Source organism: Notolepis coatsorum (genome assembly GCF_963971535.1).
Source record: "Notolepis coatsorum genome assembly, chromosome: 1".
Lineage (NCBI taxonomy): Eukaryota > Metazoa > Chordata > Actinopteri > Aulopiformes > Paralepididae > Notolepis > Notolepis coatsorum.
The window spans coordinates 295,289,103-295,306,965 of NC_140165.1; the positions used below are offsets into that span (position 1 = coordinate 295,289,103).

Sequence of the window (17,863 nt, forward strand, 5' to 3'; positions counted from 1 at the left end):
ACTCACTGCAAAACAAGCACACTGCATCTAATCTCTCTATCTATCTATCTATATATCTGTGCATCTTGGGAAGAAGGAAGAAAAAACGCAGCTTATTATTATTACCGAGGCGCGCGGCTTATTATATTATTAATAAAACAGCTACTTGTGGGCACTCATAAAAACACCGTGGTCTACAAGTTGTTTAGCGAGAGGATGGTGATAATGTGCTTCAATAGAACAATGGATCAATGCCATGTCAAAACTTGGCTCCGCTGATCTGGAGGGCTCCGCAGTCCACACACAGACACACACGCGTGCACACACACGGGATCGCAGCCTGATGGAATGGGGACCCTGATGGAAACAAGACGAAAGTCTTTCTCAGGTCTGCATCCTCTTAACAATTGTATGTATTGAGCTGTACTGTATGGTACCCATTCTGCAATCTGTTAATAAACTTTTCAATCAATCAATCAAAGCCACACACACATTTCCACTGTCCAATAGACAAGCGCCCTTTTCGACCGCGTGACATTGTTCAGAAGGTCTCGGTCCGCCTGACAGATTTCTATGTGAAAGCAGGCGAACCAAATGAAGAATGCAACAATGTTGCAACTTCACCCCCAGAACCGCACCGAGTCCACCAAAACTATATGTGAAAGCGACCTTAGTACTCTCACATGCTCCAGTCCACACGCATGCGCACTATGAAGCACCGCCCAACAAAACCAGGTACATGCCACAACGCCCCCCCCCCCCCCCCCCCCCCCCCCCCCGCCTACGCACAGTCAAACCCAATCCACGCCACCGTACCCGCCTCAAACCTAGTCCAAGCCACGAAGCCCTGCCCAGACGTTGGGCTTGCGGCTCTGCAGATATACCCTATTGAAACAGACAGATACCCGATGCAAAACGCTGCTTGGGCGGAGCGCGATAGAGTGCGTTCAAGGCTGAACACACATTCCCGACTATCAGTCCGTCGTCCCCCCTCACAGTAACATCTGTCATATGCACACGGTTCTGAAAGTCAAAGCCTTTCCTTGAGAATCGGGATACTTTTGTTATCTTTATTGTAGCCTACGAAACTTTAAACATTGCAGAAGCCGGCGCCGCGTGTCGTCACTGCGGTTTAATAGGGTAAGTAATTACAAGTTTGTGTCACGTTATTTTCGGATAAACTAAAGTCGTTTTAAGACCCGTTGTCTTAATAAAACCGTGGAACAGGAATGTATTCGGGGGTGAACGAATTTAATAAGAGCTATGAGGGTGTGCATGCGTGAAGCAATGATGCACATGGTCCACAAAGATGAGGAAGGAAGGAGCGTAGTAGTAGGTGAGGAGGAACCATCTTGCTGATGCAACATTAACGATTAACGATAACATGTCCCAATCGACCACCAGTAAGGGGTCGCAAACATTTCCCTAAAAAAGAAGGGGGAAAAGAACGCAAATAGACTGTAATAGTTGTGTTCTGCAGCGACGGTGGGAAGTTTGCAGTTTTCGTAACTAACGTGGAACAAGGCAGAAGCCGCCAGAAAGTGCGGCGATGTTGAGCGCGGCCGGGGGCGCAACGTCGCCGTTTATACTAGCGCCACATGCTTCTCACCACCAGCAGTCTAAACTGATAATGTAGTAACAACTGCTTTCATGTAGGTTATTATGTCTAGATTCCGTAATATCATCAACACGGCATGCAGCGACTTCCAGGCAAGAGCCCAGCTTGGTATTGGTATCCAATATGAATTGAAAATGGGGGACCCTGATGTAAACAAGACAAATGTCTTTCTCTGGTACCCATTCTACAATCTGTTAAATAAAGTTTTCATTCATTCATTGCACTTTGTTTCCATTTTTTTGTTTTGGTCTGTGTGGGTTGGAGTTGATTTGGGGGAGGGATTGCTGTGTCTAGACTAGAGCAATTCAGTGTAATAAAGTTACTAAACTCCAACCCTTAATTGCATCAGTGCAGAATGTAAACAATGTAACAACCCAGGCTCCTTTGAGCTACATTCGGCAGAATATTGTCAATAAAGAAAATTGTACATACTGATATTCTAATGATATTGGCTGGTGCATTTCTATAAACTATATAAACAACAGATCTATAAACAAATGTGTCCCAGAAATCAAGAGCATCACTTGAATTTGTGATGTCAAGTGAAACCTTTTTGGAGTTGGTCCATTGACAATGAATTTAGTGACTGACTTTTCTGGCTCAGAACCTTTATTTGAGCTGCATGCCTGGAATCATATTTATAATTATAATAATAATTGTTTTTTTTAATAAACAGCTTAACAGCCTCTAAATGTTAATCCGCTAGTACTAGTTCTGACAGGGAAATGGAGACAAGTTTTCAATGAGAACGGGGACCTTTTTTGCTAAAATGATTCAAAACAAAAGCTCCGGGGTCATTGGGCCTCATGCATGAAGCGATATAAGAACAGATTTTGTTCTTAACTAGCATTTCCTCTTACGTTGTTCTTACCTGGGATTCAGCAACGTTCAGGCCGTACGCATATAACGCATATTTGCAACCTCTCTCCTCCTCTCTTCTCTGTATAGATGTAGCAGTATCTATCTGTATGTCATCATGTATGTCATTTATGATTAATTGAAAATGGGGGACCCTGATTTAAACAAGACGAAAGTCTTTCTCTGGTCTGCCATCCCTTAACAATTGTGTGTATTGAGCTGTATGTATTGTACCCATTCTGCAATCTGTTAATACAATTTTCAATCAATCAAGACTCTGCTCCACACCTAAAGTTCTGAGCGCACTCAGAGTTTTAGCCACGGACATTTTAGAGAGAGATGACAGGTGACAGATCCGGTATTTCCGAACCTATAGCTTCGGAAATACAGGATCTGTCACCTGTCATCTCTCTGAAAGGAGAGAGCATTATGGATCAGCTGCATTATATATATCGGTATACTGCGCGCCGCGATTGGACAAGCGCGCAGCCAGTCGTTTGGTATGCCTACTTTGCTGGAACGATTTATTTTGCACTATACAGTACATATACGTATAAGTTAGGGCTGACCCCTATTAGTCGATTAGTCGACTAATCGGTCGAAAGGATCCGTAGTCGACTGGCCAACCTGTTAGTCGAATATAATAAAAAAAAAAAAGAAAAAAAAAATTATATTTTTTTATTTTTTATCATTCTTTCCACAAGAAAAGAGGCCTAGAAGCGTGGCTAACGCTAATGGCACGCATACCAGAGGCTAACTGCCTACAAAAACAGGCACAGAGGCACTGAAAGAGGATTTCACCCATCTAATGAACACACTAGACTAGACAAATATCAGTGGACCAATTGCATGCTTTTGCAGAGGACAAGAAGCCTTCAGTCGACTCATTCAGACATTAAGCACCCCCCACAGCCCAAATGGGCCTTTTTAAATATTATACTTTTTATTTTTTTATTTAAATTTTTTTAGTCGACCAATAGTCGACTAACGGCACATTTTGGCCAATCATAGTCGACCATCCAAATCCTTAGTCGATGACAGCCCTAGTATAAGTACAAGTATAAGTCTTTATTTGTCATCAGATTAACACACACACGCATGCGATGAGTGATCATTTTGAGATCGCAAAGCGCTTCCTGTTGAATATATCAGACAGGGATCAGATGGCGAAACTCGGCTGTTTTACACCCGCCTCATTCGCCTTATAAGGAGATGGTGGGCGTGTCTATTAGAGCCATATGAAATCCGCGTTCACGGAATCGCGGACGGAATCGCGGAATTGACCAATAAAAATGGAATCAAGTGCAAAATGTGGAACATTGCAGAATTTTGCCTAATCTGGACTTAAATTCCGTTTTTGGGTGGAACGTTTGGTGCAAAGCAAACATGACCGGGGAGTCGGCGACGCGTGTATGCTTTCCCCAACGCAGTTGTGTGTCCGCGTTCCCGGTTTGCGCTATGATTGGCCAGGTCATGTGACATGTGCGCCAATCGTGGGACAGCAAGTTCTGCGCCTATTTCCGGGTCTAACAGCCTGCAAACTACCTGGCGTTCTATCGCCATGCTCTAAGACAAACTTTAACCTTAACCAACTTCGAAAGAGTGCCTAAGCTTAACTGTCGAAAGAAGGCAGGCGTTCTATCGCCATGCTCTAAGACAAACTCTAACCGTAAACAACTTCGAAAGAGCGCCTAAGCTTAACCAGTGTAGAAACTTGCGGTCCGGCGCACATGTCACATGACCAGAAACGCGCTAGCCAATTGGAGACGCGGAAACACAACTGCGTTGGGGAAAGCATACAGGCGTCGGGGATGCTACAGCGGGTTACACACAACACGCAGCAGTGCTCAAGCGTCTGGCTGCTTTGATGTTAACATCGTCAAGAAGCTAAGAAATTCCGCAATAAGCCCTCAATTCAGAGCAGAACAGTATCCAAATGACTTTTATGCCTCCGGCGATAAGGTGTTTTGCCAATTATTATTTTTTTACTAAGAGGTTGGCAGTCTAACACTCCTTTCGATCGATTAGTCGAGGTCAGCCCTAGTAATAAATATATATTGTTTAGGTCAGGGGTGGCCAACCAGTCAGAGACTAAGAGCCACAAGAATGACTGTGGTACCACAAAGAGCCACACCATATACCAGCGTTTCTCAACCTTTTTTTCAGTCACGGCACCCTTCCTGTGTTTATATAGGTCTCACCCCCTGGCCTTTGAAGTTGTTAATGTCTTTTTTATTTGGGCCTCACAGGGTTAAAAGTAAAATTACAAAATCACTTTTAGCCATTTAATTTTTTTTTTTTTTTTAGACTTACATAGACTTACAGTGCTGGCAGAGAATGGTATAAGATGCTCAAATTGCGTGGCAGGGAAATATATACAATAAAAGTGTATATTTTCAGCATTACGTTTGTTTACCATTACCAATGATTTTAACTGTTATTAGTGAAATATAAGATTATAGAAATCTCAGGGCATTGAGTCGGAAACCGGCGCATATTGACAGGAGGAAGTGGAGCAGCCAAAAGTGAGATCGTCTTTTGAAGGAAGAAACTCAGGGCTTTCAAATTTCGAAAAACTACCCTACCCAGCCCACGCCAGCCCCTGTCAATCAACTGACTTCTGGATTTACCTTTTTATTTCTCCTATTTTTTGGGATTATCTCCCACAAACCTGAACGTTATTGCCATAAATCAGAACGCAACGGGCTCATTTTACTCTCGTGTGCAGTTCCTCAACATGACAAAATATTGCAACCAGCATCACTATTGCTACTCTCATTCAACCCTACACAACACTGGTAAGCACGACTTCTGAATCTGACTTGTAAACAAAAGCAAATCGGCCAATTTGATGCTCTCATGTAGCCTCTATACCAGGGGTGTACAGTGCGACATATATCTCGCACGTGCTACAGCAACAGCTGTCTGTGCGATGGATGGATTTACTTCAGTAGCACTGGTGCGATAGGGATTCGGTTCATATAGATACTCTTATTTTGAAAATCCTGTAGCGGGTCTCATTTCTGCCCACGCGCAGCTCCAGCTAGGCTCCGAAAGCTAGCAACGTTCAGGTGCATATGATACTCTTATTTTGAAAAAACTCTTGTGACAACTCAACGAGTCGTATCCGCCCTATCCGTGCTTCTGCTAGAAGAGCAGCGCGTTGGTCGGTTGGTGCACGTTAACACAGCAGTGCGCCTACACGTCCCGAAATAAGTCCGTGGTGTTTTTTCTTTCTCGCAACGGGTCAAATGCATCTACATGCTTTGCACCGTCGCCATTCCTTTATGCGCACATCGCCCGAAATGAACGTTTATGTACCATTACAATCACTACAACGTTAGCAAGCTAACAAGCTAATCCTGATCAGAGGGCGCAGAGCCAGCAGACACAGTGTGGAAAGGGAAATGGGGGGGCACTCTCTCCCCTTCCCTGTGTGTGTGTGTGCGTGCGTGCGTTTGGAAAGACGATGAAGTCACTAGTCAGGACTCAGGACAGGAGTATATTATAGTAAACTGAGGATGGACAGATAATGATGATATTCAAATACAAGTTTCGAGAGGAGTGGAAGTTTGAAGACAGACTAGACTACAATATGATGCGGGGGTGGTGAGTTGAAACAGTGTGTGTGAATGAATGAATGAAAACTTTATTTAACAGATTGCAGAATGGGTACAGTACGGCTCAATACACACAATTGTTAAGGGGATGCAGACCAGAGAAAGACGTTTGTCTTGTTTACATCAGGGTCCCCCATTGTGTGTGTGTGTGTCCCAACCGACCCCACTTCTATGTTTCAATAAATTATTTGCATTTAAAACTATTAACGCTGACTCATTCCTTCAGTCCACTCAAAATTATGCTAATATTCCTTATGTTGTTTATAATATTAATTTAAAATAGCATATGAGAGTATCATAGTAATAATAACACATGGCGATATACTAAATGACAGCCAAACATGGCACTGCAACTAAATAACACAAATACAATAGGCACATTTGTGACTGTTACAAATATAACACGTTTTATACTTGTGCTACAAGATTTTGGCCTGTGCTACAAAACTATCAACCTCTGTAGCACCAGTGCTATGTGCAAAAAAAGTTAACGTACAGCCCTGCTCTATACTACCCCTGTCTGCACTAGGGATGGGCATTGATTTTAGAATTCGAATGGTCATAAAATCATAAAATAAATAGTTTTTTTAAGAAATATAGTTTTGTCTCAAAAACAATGTTTCCCTTGTTTTTACCGGCACCTACAATGTGTGTATTGAGAAGGGACCCTATTAACTGTCACACTGCTGAATTTGATTACCGGTAGTCGATTTTTTATTAGTAATCGAATAGTTCCAAGTGACTATCGAATTACTACTATAGTCTAAGGCTGGGCGATATGGCCAAAAGTGTTATTGCGATAAAATAATTTTCATATCACTCGATATCGATAATTATCGTCGATATAATTTCTGTCAAGTTTAATTAACTTCTTATGCCCGGCGCCATTCTTCTACGCAGTAAACACGGCCCAGTGCATAGATTATTATATTCCACCAGGGGGCAACCTACCGCCACTGGATCATATGCATTATAAGAATGGAACTAACACAGTTAGCCAGAGCAAGCGGTGTATCCCACGTCAATGTACTATCACCCTAAAATACTCCGTTCCGCCCCAATACATTGCAACGACGTCCACCGCCCCACACTACTCTAACCGTTACCCTCAGAATTCACGCCACACACCCACTCCGCACGTAAACTATAAAATAGCGGTGTGCAAGCTAATGATCCTAGCCAGCCTTGTTTCCAATGTACTAACTATCACCCTAAAATACTCTGTTCCGCCCCAATACATTGCAACGACGTCCACCGCGGCGCAGCATTACCCCACACTACTCTAACCGTTACCCTCAGAATTCACGCCACACACCCACTCCGCACGTAAACTAAAATAGCGGCGTGAAAGCTAATGATCCCAGCCAGCCTTGTTTACTACCCAGATTTGCACCGCGGGTCTCCTTTGCTGTCGCCATCTCCTTCACTGATTGGTTGTTAGTGCGCGTGTGCTGATATCCAAGCTTGGAAAATCGATATATCGAAACTTTGCGACCACGTTTCATGTTTATTTCGAGGAAATAATTTATCGCAATAGTTATCGTTATCGTTTTATCGCCCAGCCCTACTATAGTCTGCACCGTTCACGCTTTCCAGAGAGTAAGCTCACAAAATCAATGGCTACAGGAAAACAGCCAAACTTTTCAAAAGATGTACTGCAAGACAAGTTATACCTGTCCTACCTTACGTATTTCCTCTTCCAGAAAATGGTACTGGTATTTGATGTCTTCATTTCTCTTTCTTTCTGTGCTCTGTTCATTTCCTCGTTTGAGCTGCCTGGCGAGGTTCCGGTGATTCCTCTTTGTCTCCGGTGATGACTCTCCCCACCAGTTGACCAGCTGCTCCTAGTAGTGCCTACAACTAGGCGTAAGCTCAGGGGGGACCGTGCCTTCTCCGTTGTCGCCCCCAAAATGTGGAACGAGCTGCCGCTGCAGATTAGGCAGGCCTCATCACTGTCCCATTTCAAAGGCCTCCTTAAGACCCACCTTTTCTCTCTGACTTTCGACACCATGTAGCTTGTTGATTTTATGATCTTATTGTTTTACTGTGTTATTGTTGTATCATTTTGTTACCGTTACCGTAAAGTTGGATTGGATTGGAAGGTGTTGGAAGTGCGTTCTCTCTGAATGCAGGTGTAGGCTTTAGTATGTTGTATGTTAACATGTTGTAGTACCTACTAAATAATATGACAATTCTAAAAACAAAATGCCTGTTCCCCTTTTTTAAGAGGGACTGCAGCAATCATACAAGGCCAAGTAAGATTCCAAAGGTTTGACATGGCACCTGCATTTGTATAGGTTTGTGAACTCCCATTGTTCGGCAAGTGATGGGCCTACTATTATTGGAGGTATACTGTAGGGGTGCAGGGGAAAATCCATTCACAAAAGAGTCTACAGTATTTCTACCGATTCCAAATCGATCCCCAAACAAACATTTTGTTCAAACAATACATACATTTGATTAATTGTGTGCGATTTCGTGCACACCTAGCACGCTACCTGATCAGCTCCACAATCTTTTTTTGTTACACTCGTATACCACGTATGGTGTTGACGTTTCGAGACATACAACAACGCACGTATGAAATCCAGGATGTATCCGTTAGCCTGTCGCCCCGACAGGTCTCCATCCCACCGTCCGTCTGTGTACAAAACGCTTGTCTTTTGTGTTTGATCTGTTACATGATGTCATGCTCGCTCCTTACGCCAGTGTGTTGCAAGGTCAACAAGGTGCCCACAGGTGTTCATACTGTGTCTGGCCAGATTCCCAGGGGGCAGGCGGGGGGGGGGGGGGGGGGGTCGGCGGTGGTCATAACTCATACCAGCGGTCCGTTTTATGATCAGCCTCACATGGCACTTTGTTTTGAGCATGCCTCGCTTTCATCACAAGGGCAGACTATTTGTTGTTGCTGTTGAGATACCCTTCAAAATGGAGCGTCGTGGCTCAGTCGCTCCCCGAGTCGGGTCATGATGCACTGCTGCTGCATCACCGCGTCGTTAGAGTGGAATCAAAAGAAGGGGGGGGCCCGGGGGGGGAATTATTATTCAAGAGTCGGAAATCGTTTTTGTTCAAATGTACTTGAAAGCCACCAGTCTCAGGCCCTTTTTCACAGCAGACATTTTCACTTGAATGGGCATAACTAAGCATAAGGTGTAACCATAGATATAGGCTGTTGATTATAGGTAAATGGCTGCTTTTTTATATAGCGCTTTTATCCAAAGCGCTTTTTCAATTTGTTACTCACATTTTACCCATTCACTCACACATTCACTCACATTCACACACCGACAGCGGATGCAACCATGCAAGGTGCCAACCTGCTCATCGGGAGCAATTAGGGGTTAAGTGTCTTGCTCAAGGACACATCGACACGCTGCCCGGGAGAAGCGGGAATCGAACCGGGAACCTCCGGATTGCCAGACAACTGCTCTACCTCTCGAGCCACTGTCGCCCCGTATTATTCAATATATCGATAGGGACGTTGTAGATGAAAGCGCGTACACCGACGGGACGTCGCATGGCGTCATCCAGACTTTCCCTGGAAACGTCATCAATGTTTACAAACAGTAAAGCCCTGTGTTTACCCATCTATAAGTCAAAATGTCAGCCGTGAGACTGTGTTGAATGTAGAGCCATATGAAATCCGTTTTATTTTTTTCCAAATTCCATTTTATTTTTTTCCAAATTCCGTTTTTTCCGTTTTAATATTTCAGAATTCTGTATTTTGCTTTGGACGCTCATTTTACCATCAGAAATAGTGTCTAATAAGTGGGAATGAATAAATGTCCACAATTTAATAAGATATAACAGTCCATTTAATAGGGCTGTCTTAAATACTTTGAAGCTTCGAAGCTTCGTTCGATGGGCATTGGGATTCGAATATGAAAATAAAATTTGATTATAAAAAAAAAAGAAAATTATATATATTTTTGCAAAATCAACTCTGCCTCTCTTTGTTAACTACAACAAGCAATGCTGTTTGTTATTTAAGATGAGGTCGGACTCGGCACTGACAGATTTGTGTTCATTGTGCTGCTTTTATAAAGCCTCAAATGACGGCTTACAATATTTCATGAAAGCAAAGTGTTTTGTTTGTCTAAGATTTTAAAAGGTTTAAACTTTACAGCACTGACAAAGTTGAACAAAGTGCTGTACAAGTCCCACAACATAAAAAAAAAAAAAAAAAATTATTTTATTTTTTTATAGTGGATTCCATTTTTATTGCTCAATTCCGCGATTCCGTCCGCGATTCCGTGATCGCGGATTCCATATGGCTCTAGTTGAATGTCTATTGTCCATGTCATGTTAACATCCAAATATTCTCAATATCCCCAAACTGCTGTGTGTAGTCTTACTTTGCAGTATATTTAAGGAAATCGATAAGAAGATTAATACACAACCAATAATATCAGTTTTCACAATCTCAAAATGGCTAATGAAAAAATCTGAAAAAACAACATTCTGCTGTAGGTATTTCTTTCCCCCACGGTACATAAACAAATATTATGACCGGGCTCATAGGATTACAGAGCAATTGCATCTCCAAGCGGGTCAGAATAGTGAAGTAGGTTGCATGTGACTTAGCTGCCACTCCGAATTTACAAGCAGGTGTGTGGGCATTGGGCAAGATGATTGGACTAGAAGAGGGCAGGGCCTTCCCCTGCCCACCCTTCTATTTTAGCTTGAACCCAGCAGAGCAACGCATGGGTCTTTATATTAAGTTCCAAACTACTGGCCCTTTGCCTCCTGGGCAGTGGGCAGACTGACTGAATGTTCTCCCATGTCTTTATTTATTCCACGCTTTGCTGTGGAGGACATGGTGTTACCGTACAGCTGCAGTCGCTGGCCGCAGCTTCACGTGTCGTCTGTTCTTTGGCGCGCACAGCGTGACACTGTTGTGTCTTTGTGGGTTCATCAAGGTTGTCGAAGCTTTCACTTTTTTTTGCGGTTGACGTTGAAGATAATTGTAGATGAGTTTCTGGCCTGGGATCATGTTTTGGCTTTCACTGCAAGCAGGTCATCACAACCCAGTCTGATATAATGCACAACTTCTAACATGCGGCAAATACAATGTACAGTTATATAGCCTATTACTTTGTCAAGATTTTCTACTTGAATGTTTTGCTGGCATTTCTTTGGAGGACATAATACATTATTACACCATAGAGATTATCAATATGCCCAATTTTACTTTTCGTTGTACTTTACTTGTGCTCTGCGATGACTAGGGTTGGGTACCGAACTCTGTACTTTTAAGGATACCGACCGAATTACATCGGTACTACAGAGTACCGATTCATGCTAGGGCTGAACGATTAATCGATTTTAAATCGAAACCGCGATTTTAAATGATGCAAATCGCAACAGGCTCGGTGTCCCGAACAGACCCACCGCGTAGGCCAGATGCAAGCCACATTTTACAATAAACCTCTGTGGGGCTGCTTAAAAAAAAAGTATAATTGCAAATTTAATCACAATTGCAATATCTGTTAGAAAAATCGCAATTAGATTATTTCCCAAAATCGTGCAGCCCTAATTCATGCTAGATCAATCGGTACCGTATTTCGGTGCCTTTATATGTTTAGTATAGTGCGACATGTAGAGTGTAATATACTAGACAAGAGGGAGCCTTTTCCACAAATTTATATATATTACTGTCCTGTCTCTTGGGTCTTTGGAAAGACCAGACAAGGTCAGAGGAGTTTGATCATATTTACTGAGGATGGCCAGATGATGTTTATATTTATAAACAATACACGATCATGCAATAAAATTTGTGTGGTGTGTTACAACAGTAAATAACTAAATGTTCTAAATAAATAACGATGTTGAAATTGAGAAGTTTGCACTTCAAATGTGAAGGGTACCCGACCTTAACAATGACAATAAATCTAATGTTCCTGCGCATCATTTCCACGGCAAGACTAGGGATGCACCCATCCGATATTATCTGTATTGGCCGCCGATATCAGTAAAATAGCTGGATCGTTTTTTTCTTTAAATGTTTTATATAAATAAAATAAGAAATAACCATTCAGTACATTTTATATCTGTGTTAATTTGTTACATTTAGTTTCACTAAGTTAGGAAAGTAATGTTTTAAGTCAAGCCTGATGTTGCCTTGCACAAAAGAATGATCCCAGTCTCTTCCACACAGTGACAGTGAGGCATACAGTTTATTAATTGAATGAATGAAGTTTATTTTCTGTCTTTGTTTACAACAAATCAAAAACACACTTGTGATCCTTTACAATTCTTAAAAACTAAATATATTTTTAATATATAAAAAAATAAAACGTGGATTTTTTTTTTTTTTATTTATTTTTTTAACTTTTTTGGAAAAAATATTTGGACAATGGGTATCGGATCGGTATTGGCCGATACCCAAACTCAAGTATCGGTATCGGGACTGAAAAAGTTGGATCGGTGCATCCCTAGGCAAGACTGATCCTAGATCTGCACTCTTACCTCTTTTTCTATTTATTTAGTTGTGTGTGCCTAAGGCTTGGTCAGTCATAGGCCTCACCTTGTATTATTCCTTCAGCCTCGAGGAACTAAATACGGCACAGATTATGGCAAAATTCATAATCACGATTATTTTGGTCAATATTGAGATCACCATTATTTAACATGATTACTCATTGACTTTAGAAACATCATGCATTTATTAAACAAAAAAAAATTCATTAAATATAGGCTAATTCAACTGGGAAAAATAAAAACACAACCTGGCTCTCGATCTATCTTGTTTTCATAGTCGTTGGAAGCTGAAATCGTAAGTTGAACCTAAAGTTTGGTTAATTGCCCAGCCCCTAATATGAGTTCAGTTCAAACTTTTAATGAATGAACTCTGAGGAGCCTCAGCTACAGTTGCTCCATTCAGTTGGACGGCGCAGAGTAGGACTAGGGGGGGGGGGGGGGGGGCTGTGGTGTGAAGAGAGGGGGTTACAGGAGAATGTTTGGCTGACGTCACAGCTGCTCACTGTCCCTGTGAGGCCATGTGATGTGTCACGGTTCTATTTGTGAGCCAGGCAGCCACCTGAATGGGGTGTACGTCTTCACAGACATCCGAGTGCTGTTAACGCCACTCTCTCTCTCTCTCTCTCTGCTCTTGCTTCTATTTGCCCTTGTGGCATTTGCAAATTGTATCCTTTTTGTCACCACATCTACACACACGCTATGGAAACGATTCTGGAGGAAGACTCATAATCTGGATCACTAGTGGCACTAATCGTACACGTCGAGTTAGAATATTCGCTTTGTGTTTTTTTTTTTTTTTTTTAACAGACCCGGGAGGCTGAAGTAAGTACTGGAACACGCTTCTATACTTGGAACAACTTGAACTCCACCATGTGTTGCGCTTCGTAACGTCGACCCGCTCTGCTGTTTTCACTGTACACTTCTACTGTGACATCAACACTGGTGGATGAGCGGATGTGACTGCTGCCATGCATTATCCCAGGATGTGTAGAAGCATGTTTGCTCAGGCTAGAAATGATTGTTCTATAATGGGGCTTAATCCTCAGGCGTGAAGATTTTACCGTGTAGTTCGTGTAGTTATTATTATTAGTTTTGTCGCGAATCTCAATGGTCTGTGGGAGACAGCCAGACAGGCAGGCAGCTCCGGTGTCAGGTTACAAACAGAGTGGTAGATGAATGGCTGTGATTGGTTGTCTGAAAATGAGCTCCAGCGCATCGCTCTGAAAGTTCAGAAAGTTTCAACTTTCGGCCGCACAAAAAAAGCTGAGAAAAGAAGCCGACGGCAGCGCACTTCCTAGAGGCGGCCGCAACGTTGAGGGCTTTTTGCCGCGGGGAGAAATGCCTGAGAGGGCTTCTCTATATGGAGGTGTGAGGCTACTGGCGTGAGGCTACTGGCCTGACATTTTGATGGCGCTCCCGAAATTGGAGGAGGCCTCCTTCACTGGGCTGTCACGTTTTGGATAAGGCCCAAGTGAAACGTTAGTTGTAGTGGGCAGAGAGGAAGACGGTCCCAAGCCATCTGCCCTCTGCTAGTCTTCCCTCTGCTAGTCTTCCCTCTGCTAGTCTTCCCTCTTGTTAGTCTTCTCTCTGCTAGTCTTCCCTCTGCTAGTCTTCCCTCTGCTAGTCTTCCCTCTGTTAGTCTTCCTTCTGTTAGTCTTCTCTCTGCTAGTCTTCCCTCTGTTAGTCTTCCCTCTGTTAGTCTTCTCTCTGCTAGTCTTCCCTCTGCTAGTCTTCCCTCTGTTAGTCTTCTCTCTGCTAGTCTTCTCTCTGCTAGTCGTCCCTCTGCTAGTCTTCTCTCTGTTAGTCTTCTCTCTGCTAGTCTTCTCTCTGCTAGTCTTCCCTCTGCTAGTCTTCCCTCTGCTAGTCTTCCCTCTGCTAGTCTTCTCTCTGCTAGTCTTCTCTCTGCTAGTCTTCTCTCTGCTAGTCTTCTCTCTGCTAGTATTCCCTCTGCTAGTCTTCTCTCTGTTAGTCTTACCTCTGTTAGTCTTCAATCTGCTAGTCTTCCCTCTGCTAGTCTTCCCTCTGCTAGTCTTCCCTCTGCTAGTCTTCTCTCTGCTAGTCTTCCCTCTGCTAGTCTTCCCTCTGCTAGTCTTCAATCTGCTAGTCTTCTCTCTGCTAGTCTTCCCTCTGTTAGTCTTCTCTCTGCTAGTCTTCAATCTGCTAGTCTTCTCTCTGCTAGTCTTCCATCTGCTAGTCTTCTCTCTGCTAGTCTTCCCTCTGTTAGTCTTCCCTCTGCTAGTCTTCCCTCTGCTAGTCTTCCCTCTGCTAGTCTTCCCTCTGTTAGTCTTCAATCTGCTAGTCTTCTCTCTGTTAGTCTTCTCTCTGTTAGTCTTCTCTCTGCTAGTCTTCTCTCTGCTAGTCTTCCCTCTGCTAGTCTTCCCTCTGCTAGTCTTCCCTCTGTTAGTCTTCCCTCTGCTAGTCTTCCCTCTGCTAGTCTTCCCTCTGCTAGTCTTCCCTCTGTTAGTCTTCCCTCTGTTAGTCTTCCCTCTGCTAACTTCTGCTAGTCTTCTCTCTGCTAGTCTTCTCTCTGCTAGTCTTACCTCTGCTAGTCTTCCCTCTGTTAGTCTTCCCTCTGTTAGTCTTCCCTCTGCTAACCTCTGCTAGTCTTCCCTCTGTTAGTCTTCCCTCTGCTAACCTCTGTTAGTCTTCCCTCTGTTAGTCTTCCCTCTGCTAACCTCTGCTAGTCTTCCCTCTGCTAGTCTTCCCTCTGCTAGTCTTCGCTCTGCTAGTCTTCCCTCTGCTAGTCTTCCCTCTGTTAGTCTTCCCTCTGTTAGTCTTCCCTCTGCTAGTCTTCCCTCTGCTAGTCTTCCCTCTGTTAGTCTTCCCTCTGTTAGTCTTCCCTCTGCTAACCTCTGCTAGTCTTCTCTCTGCTAGTCTTCCCTCTGCTAGTCTTCCCTCTGCTAACCTCTGCTAGTCTTACCTCTGCTAGTCTTCTCTCTGCTAGTCTTCCCTCTGCTAGTCTTCCCTCTGCTAACCTCTGCTAGTCTTACCTCTGCTAGTCTTCTCTCTGCTAGTCTTCCCTCTGCTAACCTCTGCTAGTCTTCTCTCTGCTAGTCTTCCCTCTGCTAACCTCTGCTAGTCTTCTCTCTGCTAGTCTTCCCTCTGCTAGTCTTCTCTCTGCTAGTCTTCCCTCTGCTAGTCTTCCCTCTGCTAACCTCTGCTAGTCTTCTCTCTGCTAGTCTTCCCTCTGCTAGTCTTCCCTCTGCTAGTCTTCCCTCTGCTAGTCTTCCCTCTGCTAGTCTTCCCTCTGCTAGTCTTCCCTCTGTTAGTCTTCTCTCTGTTAGTCTTACCTCTGCTAGTCTTCCCTCTGTTAGTCTTCCCTCTGCTAGTCTTCCCTCTGTTAGTCTTCCCTCTGTTAGTCTTCTCTCTGTTAGTCTTACCTCTGCTAGTCTTCCCTCTGTTAGTCTTCCCTCTGCTAGTCTTCCCCTGGTGAAAGAATCCCCCTGGGACAGTAGTAGTACCATAGTAATATTCCAACAGCACTGACCATAAAAGGCTCAAAGGGGGAATATACTTACAACCATATATACAAACATGCATTTTTTTCTGTATTCTCAATTAAGTTAATTATATGCTTGTGTATATCATGTTTTTGTGAATAATGATGATAAAATATGGCAGAAAATGGCAGTCAAGGAGAGAAATAACATTGATAAAGATATAGATGATAAAGACTAGGGATGCCCCGATCGATCGGCCAGCGAGGTATCGGCCGATATTCAGTATAAATATGAGATCGGTGAATTCCGATAATGCTTTATTTTCGCCGATCGTGAAAACCGATCGATGACGAAAAACATGATCCAATTCTCAGCGGCGTTCTCACTCACGGTCTTCTCTCTCTCGCACACAGCTGCTGCTGCTGCATGCCTTGCCCGTCCCCCTCCCAGACCCATGTCAACAAATGCTCCGGCAATAGTCGAGTGCATGAGACCTCCGTGAGCTAACGTTAGCTACCTAGCTAACGTTACTGTTTAAACTAAATGACCCAGTCAACTATTCACTTTAGTTTAATACATGAGCCATTGTCTAACGTTATCTAGCTGGCTAGCTACTGATGGCTCCTGATATCAACGTCTGATATAATTTTGGCATTTGTTTTCGCAGTAGTTGGCTAGTGTTGGCTAACTAGCTATCGTTGTTCCGTGAGCTAACGTTAGCTACCTAGCTAACGTTACTGTTTAAACAAAATGAACCAGTCAACTATTCACTTTAGTTTATTACATGAGGCATTGTCTAACGTTATCTAGCTGGCTAGCAGTAGCTACAGATAGCTCCTGATATCAATGTCTTATAACATCATTCGTTTATGCAGCTGTTGGCTAATTGGCTATCGTGCTTCATAGCTGTAACTGAACACTGAGAACATCTTATAAGTTTCAGTTTCAGGTCATAGGAAAATAAAGACTATAATGGTCAGAAGTAAATTAACTTAGATACTGTTATGCTTAACACCCAGTACTATTCATTTTACTTAATTTCTAAGATTAGATTAGATAATTTAGACCTGACTTTGAGAATGCCTGTGTTAGACCTACAGTATAATACTGCCAGCTGCTATACAAAAACCAAAAACGATCAGTATCGGCAGTGTATCGGCCGATATGACTCATAGACGATCGGTGGCAAAAAACGTGATCGGGGCATCCCTAATAAAGACTTCTTAATGCTTTCCTCTGGTTCAATTAGATAACTGCGTTACTGCGTGCACTCACGGCTCTGTAACACATAAACGCTTGTCAACGCTTGTATTATTAGTATCTGGTCTTGCATGTACACACACGCACACACACAGTTGTCCCACATTCCTCACGTTGTTGTCTGTGCTTTGGCCTCAGGTGAACCTCTCCCCGGCACTGTGAGCAGCAAGGATGATTCTGGGGGCGCTGAAGGGCATCGGGAGGCAGCTACTGAGGGTGAAGGTGGTGGACTGTAATGCCGAGGACTCCCGGCTGTCCCGATGTCTGAACACCTTTGATCTGGTGGCCCTGGGCGTGGGCAGCACGCTGGGTGCCGGCGTCTACGTGCTGGCCGGCGCCGTGGCCCGGGAGAATTCCGGGCCCGCCATCGTCCTGTCCTTCCTGATCGCAGCCCTGGCCTCAGTCCTGGCCGGCCTCTGCTATGCCGAGTTCGGCGCCCGTGTTCCCAAGACCGGCTCGGCCTACCTCTACAGCTATGTGACGGTCGGAGAGCTCTGGGCCTTCATCACCGGCTGGAACCTCATCCTCTCTTATATCATCGGTGAGACTCTACACCTAAAGGAGGCTTTTTTTTTTACCTTTCTTATATGATTGGATGAAATTATTTA

General features: G+C 43.6%; 1 protein-coding gene across 1 annotated transcript in view; it reads left to right on the forward strand.

The window, feature by feature from the left end:
- Positions 1-974: 974 nt before the first annotated feature.
- LOC311227297 (high affinity cationic amino acid transporter 1-like) overlaps positions 975-17,863 on the forward strand; it is a 38,683-nt gene continuing 21,794 nt past the window's right edge. Inside the window, exons 1-2 of the mRNA XM_084312898.1 lie at positions 975-1,119; positions 17,394-17,796. Of these exons, the coding sequence (XP_084169024.1) occupies positions 17,427-17,796 (370 nt within the window). The 5' untranslated portion in view covers positions 975-1,119; positions 17,394-17,426. The remainder of the gene's footprint in view (positions 1,120-17,393; positions 17,797-17,863) is intronic.